This window comes from Centroberyx gerrardi, chromosome 13 (assembly GCF_048128805.1).
Source record: "Centroberyx gerrardi isolate f3 chromosome 13, fCenGer3.hap1.cur.20231027, whole genome shotgun sequence".
In the NCBI taxonomy this organism is placed as follows: domain Eukaryota; kingdom Metazoa; phylum Chordata; class Actinopteri; order Beryciformes; family Berycidae; genus Centroberyx; species Centroberyx gerrardi.
In genome coordinates this window covers 24,197,870-24,211,747 of record NC_136009.1, presented here as the reverse complement: position 1 = coordinate 24,211,747, position 13,878 = coordinate 24,197,870, and the positions used below count along the sequence as shown (strand labels likewise).

At 42.1% G+C, this 13,878-nt stretch overlaps 1 protein-coding gene across 1 annotated transcript in view; it reads left to right on the top strand.

The window, feature by feature from the left end:
* pnp5b (purine nucleoside phosphorylase 5b) overlaps positions 1-12,648 on the top strand; it is a 36,896-nt gene extending 24,248 nt beyond the window's left edge. Inside the window, exons 2-7 of the mRNA XM_071921585.2 lie at positions 4,934-5,031; positions 7,296-7,465; positions 7,568-7,671; positions 9,228-9,403; positions 10,457-10,647; positions 11,525-12,648. Of these exons, the coding sequence (XP_071777686.2) occupies positions 5,009-5,031; positions 7,296-7,465; positions 7,568-7,671; positions 9,228-9,403; positions 10,457-10,647; positions 11,525-11,745 (885 nt within the window). The 5' untranslated portion in view covers positions 4,934-5,008 and the 3' untranslated portion in view covers positions 11,746-12,648. The remainder of the gene's footprint in view (positions 1-4,933; positions 5,032-7,295; positions 7,466-7,567; positions 7,672-9,227; positions 9,404-10,456; positions 10,648-11,524) is intronic.
* The last annotated feature ends 1,230 nt before the right edge of the window (positions 12,649-13,878 follow it).

The window sequence follows — 13,878 nt, the reverse complement described above, 5'->3', positions numbered from 1 at the left end:
CCTCCGTTCTGGAGTTTTTGTAAAAGGGACAGCTAGTAACAGATATATCCAAGCGGCACATAAGTGAATCTATTTGATAAGGTGTCTAGTTTTTAAAGCGCATATCGACACGCCGTGACACTTTCAATATGTTTGGCCTCCTGCAGGCTTGTTACTGTAATATGAATATCATACATTTTCACATCATGTATATTGCTCTAAATTCACGTTTGCTTCTTCAGTTTCACGCATTGTTATATTTATATTTACATTTACAATTTCATACCACATACATTGATATGCTTATATTTTATAGCAATGTGTTTATACATATTCATATAAATAGAAAACATACATATATGTATAAGCATATATATATATATACACTTATGTTTACTTACTATTACATATACTTATATATACAGTATATATACAACATATACTTTATATTCAGTAATCTATATTTAAGTAAGCATTTGAGACTGTTAGTAAGTAACAATTGTAAGTAAATACATAAATGTTTGTAATGGATTTCTGTCCCACACTTCATGCTGTTACAGTCTACTTTACTTGGAAAACCTGTATAGAGAAAGTCATGGGACACACTCTCCTCTCCCTCAACAAATACCATCAATTTGCCCTTGAGCACGGCACCTCACCCCACCTGCTCCACTGGAGGCGCTCAGTGCCACCAGTGGAAGACTGTGGTTGCACTGGGCAGGTCTCAGGAAGTGTATTGGTGTGTCTGATGCAGGCCGTTACTGAGAAACAGCAACTGTGTTCAGCCTAAATTCTCTGAGTTAATACACTGTTGTCAGGTAAAAACCTTGTATTTCCAAAATGTCAACATTTCAGGAACTAAGAAAAACACGTGTATTTTTCAGGTTGTCCAATGGGTATTGAAAAGTATTCATAAGCCCGAGTCGTACAATTTTCTCAACCCAAAGAAGAGCATGGAATCCTTCCACTGAAGTGAAAACCTGAAAATCAACATTAGACATACAAGGTTTTCACCCCACAGCGACGACAATGAGGCCAGGAAGTCAGGTGGCCCGACACAAAACAATGACCCAGTTTGCTCTGCAACGAGGTTAAGTTATTTGGCATCAGACAGACACAATAAAACACACACACACACACACACACACACACACACAGTGAGGAAAATGACTTGTAGGTCAATATGAGGCGTAGAAACTCGAATGGGTTTGGTTTAATGTAATTGGAGTGTGTAGTATGAATCTATAGTGTGTAGTATAGAGCTAGAGTGTGTAGTATGAATCTGTAGTGTGTAGTATGGAGCTACAGTGTGTAGTATAGAGCTAAAGTGTGTATTATGGAGCTGTAGTGTGTATTATGGAGCTGTAGTGTGTAGTATGGAGCTGGAGTGTGTAGTATAGAGTTGTAGTGTTTATTATTAACCTGTAGTGTGTGGAGCTGTAGTGTGTATTATGGAGCTGTAGTGTGTATTATGGAGCTGGAGTGTGTAGTATAGAGTTGTAGTGTTTATTATGAACCTGTAGTGTGTGGAGCTGTAGTGTGTAGTATGGAGCTGCAGTGTGTAGTATGGAGCTGCAGTATGGAGCTGCAGTGTGTAGTATGGAGCTGCAGTGTGTAGTATAGAGCTGGAGTGTGTAGTGTAGAGCTGGAGTGTGTAGTATGGAGCTGTAGTGTGTAGTATAGAGCTGGAGTGTGTAGTGTAGAGCTGGAGTGTGTATTATGGAGCTGCAGTGTGTAGTATGGAGCTGCAGTGTGTAGTATGGAGCTGTAGTGTGTAGTATGGAGCTGCAGTGTGTAGTATGGAGCTGGAGTGTGTAGTATGGAGCTGCAGTGTGTAGTATGGAGCTGCAGTGTGTAGTATGGAGCTGCAGTGTGTAGTATGGAGCTGCAGTGTGTAGTATAGAGCTGGAGTGTGTAGTGTAGAGCTGGAGTGTGTAGTATGGAGCTGTAGTGTGTAGTATAGAGCTGGAGTGTGTAGTGTGGAGCTGCAGTGTGTAGTATAGAGCTGCAGTGTGTAGTATAGAGCTGGAGTGTGTAGTATGGAGCTGCAGTGTGTAGCATGGAGCTGTAGTGTGTAGTATGGAGCTGTAGTGTGTAGTATGGAGCTGTAGTGTGTATTATGGAGCTGTAGTGTGTAGTATGGAGCTGTAGTGTGTATTATGGAGCTGCAGTGTGTAGTATGGAGCTGCAGTGTGTAGTATGGAGCTGTAGTGTGTAGTATGGAGCTGTAGTGTGTAGTATAGAGCTGGAGTGTGTAGTGTAGAGCTGGAGTGTGTAGTATGGAGCTGCAGTGTGTAGTATGGAGCTGTAGTGTGTAGTATGGAGCTGCAGTGTGTAGTATGGAGCTGCAGTGTGTAGTATGGAGCTGTAGTGTGTAGTATGGAGCTGTAGTGTGTAGTATGGAGCTGTAGTGTGTATTATGGAGCTGCAGTGTGTAGTATGGAGCTGTAGTGTGTATTATGGAGCTGTAGTGTGTAGTATGGAGCTGTAGTGTGTATTATGGAGCTGCAGTGTGTAGTATGGAGCTGCAGTGTGTAGTATGGAGCTGTAGTGTGTAGTATGGAGCTGTAGTGTGTAGTATGGAGCTGTAGTGTGTAGTATGGAGCTGTAGTGTGTATTATGGAGCTGCAGTGTGTAGTATGGAGCTGCAGTGTGTAGTATGGAGCTGTAGTGTGTAGTATGGAGCTGTAGTGTGTATTATGGAGCTGCAGTGTGTAGTATGGAGCTGGAGTGTGTCCAGTTGGCAGGGTTCATCCCACTTTGACAGCCAAAAAGGGGGAGTGGCGTGAAACACCACAGTTCCAGCTTTTTTTTCTTGAGCACAAAAAGTACTTTTGCACCTCAAAGCGATTCTGAATATTCATTTACATTGAAATGACACACAGCCTGTAAAGAGACAAAAGCTTGTATCTGTTCTGTGTCTTGTTGCAAATGCAAATCCATCAGCTGGTGATTCCTCTCAATTTGTTTGCACAGCCAGTGCAGGTTCAGCTGGCGAGCCAGTATCAACACGCAGCAAGGCCAACTGCTTGAATACAAATCAGCTGTTACATAACTGAGGGTAACCAGAACACTGCTGCTCTGTGCTGCTGCCACAGCAGGTACATGACACACACACATTTACAGTACACACACATACAAATGCATGCACACACATATGGATGCACACACATGCACATATGCACACACACACACACACACACACACACACATACATGCATGCACACATGCAAACACACATGCACACTCTCCCATAAACACACCCTTGTGTACACACATGCACACACCAGTAATTTAAAACTAGTTTTTCCATAAAAAGAAGACCCTCTGGGCTGGTTCTCTCTTTGTATTTTTTTCCGTCTGGTCTCTCTGGCTTGGCTTCTGTCTGTCTCTCAGTCACGAACACACACACACACAGACACACACACACACAAGGACATTCCATTCCTTGACTCTTTATGTAACTCTAACCTATGGGTGATGATTATAAGTAACGCCCCCTTCTCCCACAATAACCCTTCCAGATGCCCCGAGCTGCTCAGCTCCAGCAGCAGACAGCTGGGGGTGAGTGGGATGAAAGGTATGAATGTGTGCAGCTGAATGAGATTGATGCAGACCGCTGCGGAGAAGAGGATGTGTGTGTTTTTAGTGGTAAATTTAAGTTAAAGCTAGATGCCTAAATCTAACCCTTGCGTTACCATAACCAGATACTAATTAGCACCTTAACGCCTAACATTAAATTAAGCTTTTTCCTGTCGGGCGGCAAAGATATCCTCACAAGTTTTGCTTTTTGGGAGAGAGAGAGAGAGAGAGAGAGAGAGAGAGAGAGAGAGAGAGAGAGAGAGAGAGAAATGTAATAGTGGATAGGAATGATAATTTGTTGCATGAACTGGGAATTTTTTATTCCCATTCAACCTGAAAGTTTAGTTAAACGACTGTTCTATACTAATCCTGTGACTCACATATACTTCCTCTCATGGGTTAGTCAGACAGAAGGGCTTAACCCCTTTTTTTCTTAAGGTTTTGTGTCATGATGACTCATGTGTTTGCAAGCATGGTTGGGTCTGACTCTATTGCATCAGCCCAAAAAGCAACACGACCACGTTGAGAATATGTTAATAAAGAGGTATATTGCTGCCTTCAAGTGCTGTCGGAAATATTACAATTAATAGAATTAGGAGTTGTGCGCAAATGAAAAATGCAACAAAGTTGAAAAAAATATAATCATGAGATATGTGGGAAAATCTGAGTTTTCTATGATGACTGAGTGGCCAAGTTGTGATGTTTCGGGTGCGGAGGGCGTGTGAAGACGTAACAACAATTAATGCTAAACGAGATACAGGCTATTTTATTATTAGATGCTATTGTTTGGCATTCTGTGTAAATAATTTGCATTGTATGTTTCTATTTTCACTCTTTGCTTAAATTTTAGTTTTACTGGTCAGCTATTTTGCAGCAAAATGGCTTTGGCCAAGACTTTATTTATGTTGCTACAAAAATGTCATGATGTAGAGCAACTTTTGGATAATAAACTAAAACATTTTATGAATCCTCTCCTCTTCCTCCTGGTTCTGTAGCACAATAAGAATAATAATAATAATAAATAACAGCGACCAAAGAAAAGAAAAGGAAAAAAGAAAGGAAAAAACATGTATCACAGGGTTTATTTTGTTATTTCCTACCAGAAGCTCATGATGTGCACTGACACACGTATTCTCGACTGGTTAAATCCGCTAAATACGAGTTTACGAGCAGCACCTGGAGGCAGCATCAGTGCGGGAGGTGAACGCATCACATCCGCATCTGAACAACGCCTGCGCTGCGTCCAATCAGAGCGTCCCCCGACCTGTGACGCGCAGGGAGGGGATGTGGCCGTGGGGGTTTTGGGAGGGAAAGGGGGCTGTTATAATATCCCTCCATTTGGGAACTCAAATAGCCTTCTGTTACAGTAGAGCTGACCTGTAGCTGCGGATTCCCCCTGCATCACTTTCAACTGTTTCTCTGAAGAGCATCACACTTCATATCCATCATGTTCCCCGAGTCTGCGGCTGGGTGAGTAATCAATATTGCTGTTCCGGCTAACGAAATATCCCTATTATATTCCTATAATATTCCTATAGGGACTTACAGTGTGTCTGTGGTACTCTATAGTGAGGTTCTAGTACTCGAATGGTTTATTTCCATCCCCTATGGCATCACTGTAATATTCCTTTAATATTTCTATAGGGGCTTATAATTTTGCTATGATATTTCTATAGTATCCTTCTCAAAATCATTATAGGAAAACCGTAGATCACTTTCCTGAGGGTCTTTTTTAATAATGTACAGAATAAGTAGCCTAATAAGGACATTGCGGAACTGCCATTCACTTTTTTCTCATCACCAGTCAATTCTATGTAGGCTGATAAGGGAAGCGAACTAATTACAGTCAGGCTATTTAATTACAAGTGTATTTAAAGTGTATCGGCTGCCTCGTGAGGATGTCTGACTCCTTAAGGATGCTGACAGGATGCTGTACAGTAAAGCTGTATGTTAGGCAATCATGAAAAACGCGTCTCCCCCCCCCCCCCCCCCCGCCCACACACACACACACACACACACACACACACAAGCAACAGAGCAGGAAACCAGTCCCAGTTGGCTCTGCGATGAAACGGGGGGGAAAAAACCCTACTTGGCCCATGTGCGCAGTGAAATGTTTCCGTCGTGACGTCATTTCTGCAAACCCACAGAGCTTTTACTCATGAGGAAGGGACTTCGTGTCTTTGGATTACAAACTGAGATGGTATTTAGTGAGTGAGCCTGTGACTTCTGGTACTGTGGGTCTTTATTTGGCCTTAACACTGCTGCCAAGTTCATTACTGTTATTCCAACTAGGTGACCTGGCAGTCTGTCTCTTCAGACTTCTCTCGTAATATTCAGTGTTGGGTGGTAAGGGAATACACTGAATGTACAAAACATTAGGGAGGGGCATCTTCCTCATATTGAGTTGCAGCACTTTTTACACAATCCACGTCTCATCTGTCTCAAAGCTTCAAAATCCTTCTCTAGCTCGTCTGCTTCTCTTCATCTACATCTCCTCCTTTGTGATCGGTATAGATTTAATAAGGGAAATCAATAAGGGATCATGTCTTTTACCTGGATTCACCTCATCAGTGTACTTCATGAAAATGTTCCAAAAGGAAATAAAACACTTAATAAAAAGTGAGAAATACAAAAGCAAGGCAAGAGTCATAAAAGGTAGACATAAAAAGTAGCTAGTAATGGTAGTGTCCTACTCAACCCTGTTAATCCCCGTGTGTGTGTGTGGGTGTGTGGGTGTGTGTGTGGGTGTGTGTGTCTGTCTGTGTGTGAGTGTGTGAGAAAGAGGCTTTGTTTACAGTAAGGTGTGTAAAGGGCTCGTGCTTCATCACCCAGACATAACACACTGTTTGCACAATAAAGGCTACTCAGTCCTTCCAACATCAACTACACAAGAGGATTCAGTGTGTGTGTGTGTGTGTGTGTGGGTGTGTGAGTGAGTGAGTGTACGTGCATGTAGACATGTAGACATCTCTGCCAGTCCATATTTTCCTGGTTAATAAGTTTTCTTCTTCTTTTGGAAATTATTGGCAGTTTTGGAAGCAGTGCAGTTTTTACACGCATGCGTACACAGTCAAGTACAGAGGCCAAGTGAGGGCATGATGGTGTTTATTGTGTACAAAACACCTTCCAATTTCCCTCTCTCTCTCTCTCTCTCTCTCTCTCTCTCCCTCTCTCTCTCTCTCTCTCACTCTCTCTCTCCCTCTGTCTGTCTCTCTCTCTCACTCTGTTCAGTTCAAGCTTTATTGGCAAGAAGTACAATTCAAAATATTATTGCTAAAGCTTTGGAAGTAATCAGTGACGATAATGACATTAATAATGGTAATAAAAAATAGAATTAAATGAAAATAAATTATAATAATTGTAATAATAACAATATACAATAAAAGAAAGAATAAAGAAAAGAAAGTCACATGAAGAATAGATGAATGTACATATTAAGTAACAAAGAATTAACAAAGATGTCAAATAAAATAAAATGCCTGTTTCTCTCCCTCTCTCCTCCCTCCCCCAATCTCGCTCTCCCTCTCTTTTTCTCTCTCTCTCTCTCTCTCTCTCTCTCTCTCCTCCCCCCTCTCTCTCCCTCTCCTCTCTCTCCCTCCCCCTCTCTCTCTCTCTCTCTCTCTCTCTCTCTCTCTCTCTCCTCCCCCCTCTCTCTCCCTCTCCTCTCTCTCCCTCCCTCTCTCTCCCTCCCTCCCTCCTTCTCTCTCTCTCTCTCTCTCTCCCTCCCTCAGGTACAGCTATGACGAGTGCCAGGTCACGGCCGACTGGCTCCTGTCCCACACGGAGCTGCGCCCCCTGGTGGGCATCGTGTGCGGTTCAGGTCTGGGCGGCCTGGCTAAGATGCTGAAGGACCCGGTGGTCTTCAAGTACAAAGACATTCCTAACTTCCCCCAGAGCACAGGTATGTCTCTAAAAAAAAAACAGCTGTGGATGCGTGTGCATGTTGGTGAGCTCTAATGTGTGTTTAACTGTGTGTGTGTGTGTGTGTGTGTGTGTGTTGCAGTGCATGGTCATGCTGGCCAGCTGGTGTTTGGGACACTAAATGGGAAGCCGTGTGTTTGCATGCAGGGCAGGTTTCACCTCTATGAAGGATATCCCATCCAGAAGGTGAGTAGGGATTACAAACAACAGCAGTCAGTGCTGTAGTTAAAGGGTAATTCCGCTGTTTTTTGTTTGTGCTAATCATCTAGCTCCCCCCCTTTCCTTTACGTTATTCCTGGTTTGTAGGGACGGGACGATATATCGAAATTCAATATATCACTAGGGCTGAACAATTAATCAAAATTTTATCGAAATCGCAATATGGCCTACTGCAATTTTCAAATCGCAGGAGGCGCAATATTTGTTAAAGGCGAAATGTGTGTCAAAATACCATTTTAAATTAAATATTGTCGTGCTGCAGAGATGTCCTGGCCTACACATCATATTCTACAGACTTAAGAAAACATCTTTGTTTGGTACAGATCCCCGCAAAAATCACACCGTAATCATTTTAATACGTTTTTCAATGAAAATGAGAATAATGATGTAAAAATGATCATTCCCTCTAATATCGCAAATCATATCGCAATTGCAATATCAGTCAAAATAATCGCAATTAGATATTTTTTCAAAATCGTTCAGCCCTATATATCACAATACAAAAATGTGACAATACGTATCGCGGGGCAGAAAAATGAATCGTGATATTTTATTCTGCTGTAGTAATCGCAGAAGAGACGGCTTGCCCATCACAATTTCACAAGCTCTCCATTGACATTATATTATTTGCGCTATGTAATGACATTTTTAAATTGTTGTTTACATTCTAGCGAGACAATGTCATTACTAGAAAGATGTGTGTCTCAGAAATAAACAGAATTCTGCACAGTCAGACTTTGTAGTGATTGAACTTTTATTGATTACATTGCATCGTGGTTGTATCGCATCGCAAACCACGTCGAATTGTATCGTGAGGTAAGTGCATTGTTCCATCACTGCTGGTTTGTCTGTACAGAGTCAGTGTAGTTGGAGATATCAGCGCTCGTTTTCCTTTCTTCAGAAGAAGCCATTTGCCTGCACAGTATGAAGATCAACTTCCACAGAGTGAGATAATCATCACAGTGAAACCTTCATTTGGTTTAGTCAAACTTTCTGTCTTATCCTTATTTCATTGTGCTGAGTTGAGTGTTTTCATCTCAGCGCTGCGGTACGTTCCGCTCTGCCTCCCATCAGTCAGCTGACACCCACAGGGAGAAATGTTAGTCTCCGCCAGGAAATAATCCCTCAAAAACATGTCGCCTTGCAAATGTTTTTGTCACATCCATGTTTTCTTAATTGGGGCGCCTTGAAGAAGAAACAAATTCTTCAAATACTAACCTACGACCTTTGCAACAGTTATATTGTAGTACCAGAGTGACATTTCCTAAAAACCTGTTTTGATAGGCTACCTATTTTAGTCTCATTGTATTTGCATGTTCTACTCTTGTGTAACTGGTTTTTATTCTGACACTTTTGTTTCTTCTTATTGGCTTTTATTCATTATTGTTTTGTTGTTCTAAAGTTGCTTGAAAAGTGCCACCGAAAATGCAATTAAAGCTAGTAGTGCTATTATGGATGTTGTTATAATTATTATTGTGTGTACAAGCACATTACATTTCCTTCTATTTTCCTGCGTTGTCCAGATCACGCTGCCCATGCGTGTGTTCAAGCTGATGGGCGTGGAGACGATGATCATGACCAACGCAGCCGGAGGCCTCAACCAGGACTACAAAGTGGGAGACATCATGATCATCAAGGACCACATCAACATGCCGGGCTTCGCCGGAAACAACCCGCTGGCTGGACCCAACGATGAGAGGTGGGTGGAGGAGAGGGGCGAGTGGAAGGATGGATGAGTAGATGTGAAGGGAGGGAGGAAGGGATGGATGGAAGGAGATGGGGAGGTTGTATAGAGGGTGAGAGAGTGGCCCAATGATGAAATGAAACGTAGGTGGAGGAGATCAATGGATTAAGGTTCGACCCACATGGGTTTTTCAAGGCTGATACCAATATTTTTGTTTTGGAGCTGCTAATAGGTGAAATAGTGCACCAGTAGCTTTAAATTTGACCATTTTATGCCCCAGAAATACAAGTATTCGGTGATTCCCCCAGAATCTTGGCAGGATTGAAAAGCCTCTATTGTCCCGTTAAGTGATGACAGCATGGACCAAAATCATCGACATGTCCCTGGTAAATCATTGGCTCCATGCTATCAGTTTACCTATCAGTTCACTGTGTTGAGTGATAGTAAGCCACTAGCATACAATGTAAGAAGAATGACCTTTTAGTAATAAAAAAAAAAAAAAAATTTTATGATGTGGCCTGTACATTCATTAATTTAAAAAAAAATGGTTTCTCATTAACTTGATGCAGCCAGGTTTATTTTTGGAACTATATCAGGTATAGAGAAACCACGTATTCATCCGCTGCGTGACTTTTGGTCTCCCAGCACTTCACTTCCTATGGAAACCAGAAAAGTAGTGCCTTATTTTTGTATCATATTTTGTGTAAACTTTACCAGTCTCCTACACAAAACTGCCAGACGTAGCCACATATAATTTCCGATTACTCACCACTTTAGCTTTAGAGCTGCTACAAGTTCTCATTTTCTCACTTTTGAGATAATGCTAGTCGCCTCCTATCACTCAGCACAGTGTATGCTAATGTGTTAGCATGGAGCACCGCAGCCAACAATCTGCCTGGGACACATGGATGATTTTGTTGTCTTTGTTCTCACGAGGAAGTTAACCAACAGTATTCCTTTAAAGTTAGCTGAGTCAATTGGGGGCGCTTCACTGTCGGGAGCGCTACGTCAGGGTGTAGATTCCTACCTTTTGCTCTAGATGAGTCAACGCCACCCTCCTCCCCTCAGGTTTGGCGTGCGGTTCCCCTGCATGTCCGACGCCTACGACCGCAAGCTGGTGCAGCTGGCGCAGGAGGTGGGAGCAGAGCTGGGCTTCGGCGACTTCCTGCGGGAGGGAGTGTACTGCGTCCTCGCAGGGCCGTCCTTTGAAACCATCGCAGAGTGCTGCATGCTGCACAGACTAGGAGCCGATGCTGTTGGTGAGTTTGGAGACACACACACACACACACACATTATGTTCAAACTAATCCAACTATCTAACACATGAGAGGAAGTTTTTATATTAGTCACAGGACTAGTCCATGAGTCATTAAAAACCTCAACTAAATGTAATACTTTAAACCCAGTGTTGGGGAAAATTACTTTCCCAAGTAATTAGCTACTTTACGTCATTATTTACCTTAAAAAGTAACTAGTTACGTTACAAAGTTGCTCTTTATTAGAAGTAACTTGTTTGAGTATTTTTGCGTTACCCACTTCTAAAACATGCCGTGCTGCTGATTGTTATTGCTGTTAAACTATTGCTTGGTTTTTAAAACAGTAAGCCAATCTCGTTTATATCAAGCAGAGTTAGAACATGTGTTTTTTTTTGTTTTTTTTTCAATTAATAGCATGTTGGCTGCATGAGATGCTGCAGGACTTTACTTTCTTCTACTTTTGTAAAATTTTGCACCAACAAAAAGTGGAACAATAGGCCTATGAAAGAAAAATAAAAGTAACAACATTCTAATTTTAAAAAGTAACTAATAACGTAATCTGAGTACTCTAACTAACCTCAACACTGTTACATCTACATCTACTGTTAACTCTGCCTCTCTCTCTCTGTCTCACACACACACACACACACACACACACACACACACCCAACACACTCATACAGCATTACCACAGCGCTTTATCTTAGCACTTTATAAATGTAACTATTTATCTCTTGCTAAAATTACACCCTAATGTCTGATTATAATGTAATGTATAATGTGAATCTCCACATTCCTGTATAACGAATAGACTGTTTAACATGTAATTGCCATACTGTATACCCCACATGCTGAGGTCTTCTCCTGGTCTCTGTGTTAGGCATGAGCACGGTGCACGAGGTGATCGTGGCCCGTCACTCCGGGATGCGCTGCTTCGCCCTGTCGCTGATCTCCAACCGGGCGGTGATGGACTACGACAGCCAGGAGAAGGCCAACCACAAGGAGGTGCTGGAGACGGGCGAGCTGCGGGCCGAGCAGCTGCAGAAGCTGGTGTCCAGCATGGTGGGCCGGCTGGAGCACAACAACAACTACGCCTGCTGATCTGACCCCGCCCGACGCTGTGACCCCACCTCCCGTAGCTGGTCCCGGGTCAGCCGTCCTGCTGTATGCGCGGTCACAGCAGGAGGAGTTTCAGGGCAAAACTCTTTTTTCGAATTGATCTTTCCACTGACTGTTACTTTAAGTCTAGTCTTAATATCTAGAAACCAGTCCGCTTATACTCCATTCTTAGCAACGTTTACATTTTTTTAGGGTAGCTGTTATTGAGATGTATAGATAAATAATGCTAATCTCTGACAAATTCTTATTGTGTATATACAGCACATCTGTTGTGTTTCAGTGAAACAACCTATTTTTGTTTCTAATTTAATAATTTTTAACTTAATAATAATAAATACTATTTATTGTTTCCATTCTTTTACATTCCCTGACAACAGCAAATGACACGACATGTGATATTTGCATTTTTTTTAAAATGTGGATTGAGGACCAACTCATAATTCAACAGCAATGTCTCCATGGCATCATGGCTAAAAGGAGGTGAAATGAATGATTTGATAAAGTGTAACAGGTGTAATATGTTCTAAAATATTTATGGTAAATGTATTTAAGTGGTAGCACTTGTGCTTTTATTCACTGTAAGAGTGTGTGGAGGTTTTGGTGGGCAGGTGTGTAACTAAGGGATTAGATGGGACAGTTATTGCCAAACTACTGGTGTAGGTAGAGGTTAGGTGACTGGATGTAACAAATACACAATCAAAGTACGTACATTTCAAAATCTATCCAGGAACTTGTCTTATCACTGTGCTAACTAATGGGTAGGGGTTTTCTCTATGTGTTGGCCGTCAATGCTTTTGGAGGTACTGTACGAAGAATTTGTTTATTGTCTATTTTTTGCTTTGTGCTTATTGTGTTACTTTTACAATAAAACGACTCAACTTGAAAGCGTAGTGGTTTTGCGAGTGATACTTTCCAAGCATCACAGGGAGCCAAGAGGACTTATCTGCTTGTGTTCATCAGTAGTTAGTTTGGTGGTGGGAAAGCCTCGAGGTTTGACCAGCAGCTGTGTGTCCTTGAGCCAAACTCTTCAGGGAAAAATCCTCCCTCAGATCTCAAACTGTTGCATATCATCAATCTGTGATGTTCAGTACATTCCAAGAGTTGTTGGAAATCTGTAATTTACTGTTTTGACGAACCCACTTTCCCTCAAGCTGCTTCGTCTACTTCAGTTAGTGAGTGCCTACGTTTCCCAGAATGACTTTCAGCAACGGCCAGAGAACGGGTGTGAACTTCTTCTGGGTTTATGCGTAGGTGGAGAGAGTGATAGCGTTTTTCCAGTTGAGAAAAAGTGAAAGCCGCATCCCTTACTCAAAACACAACCTGTCTTGTGGCTGCATTACATTCTGGTCTGTTGAGGCCATTGGTCTCTCTGCTTCTTCTGTGATGGATTTCTTCCAGTATGATTGTTAAACGTCGGTGCAAAATGGCGGCTCAAGATAGAAGCCCTCGCTCTTTGATTCTGAGGGACTGAAACCAAAACCTGACGTTTAAGATCGCTGAACCATTTTCTTCTCTCAAACTCAAATATCTCTGTCTACATTTGGCCAATTATTTATGGGAATAAATAACATACACCACCAAACAACAACATGGGCCCAGAAATGCAAGATACATTGTCGACAGCTGATTTAAACTGTTTTAAGATGGATGTTTCCTTTAAATGCCTGCCTGCTGATTCACTGTAAGCTCCTCTGGACAAGAACACCAACGAAACTCTTAAAATGTAAATCTAGACTGGGCATGCAGTCGGTTCTCCCTTCTGGGAAAGTTGACATTTTTATTGTTAGCTTGTCTTTCACCTTATCAGTAATGTTATTACTCCTTTCTCTCTGCTGTCCGCTTCCCCCCCCCCCCCCCTCTCTCTCTCTCTCTCTCTCTCTCTGCTAGACCAGTTCCAACTTTCTTACCCAAAATACTTCACTGCCTCCTGTCCCCTCCTCCAAACACCATTTTCCATGACGTTAAGGCGCTCGTGTTTATGGCCATACAGGGTCATGTGGATTTTATGAGCTGTCCATGTGTCCTCAGTATATGAGCAGGTCCAGGTGTTCGAAACAGTATAGGGAAATAAAGCAGTATGCTATGTATGGACATCTTAATGTGTCATTAATAACT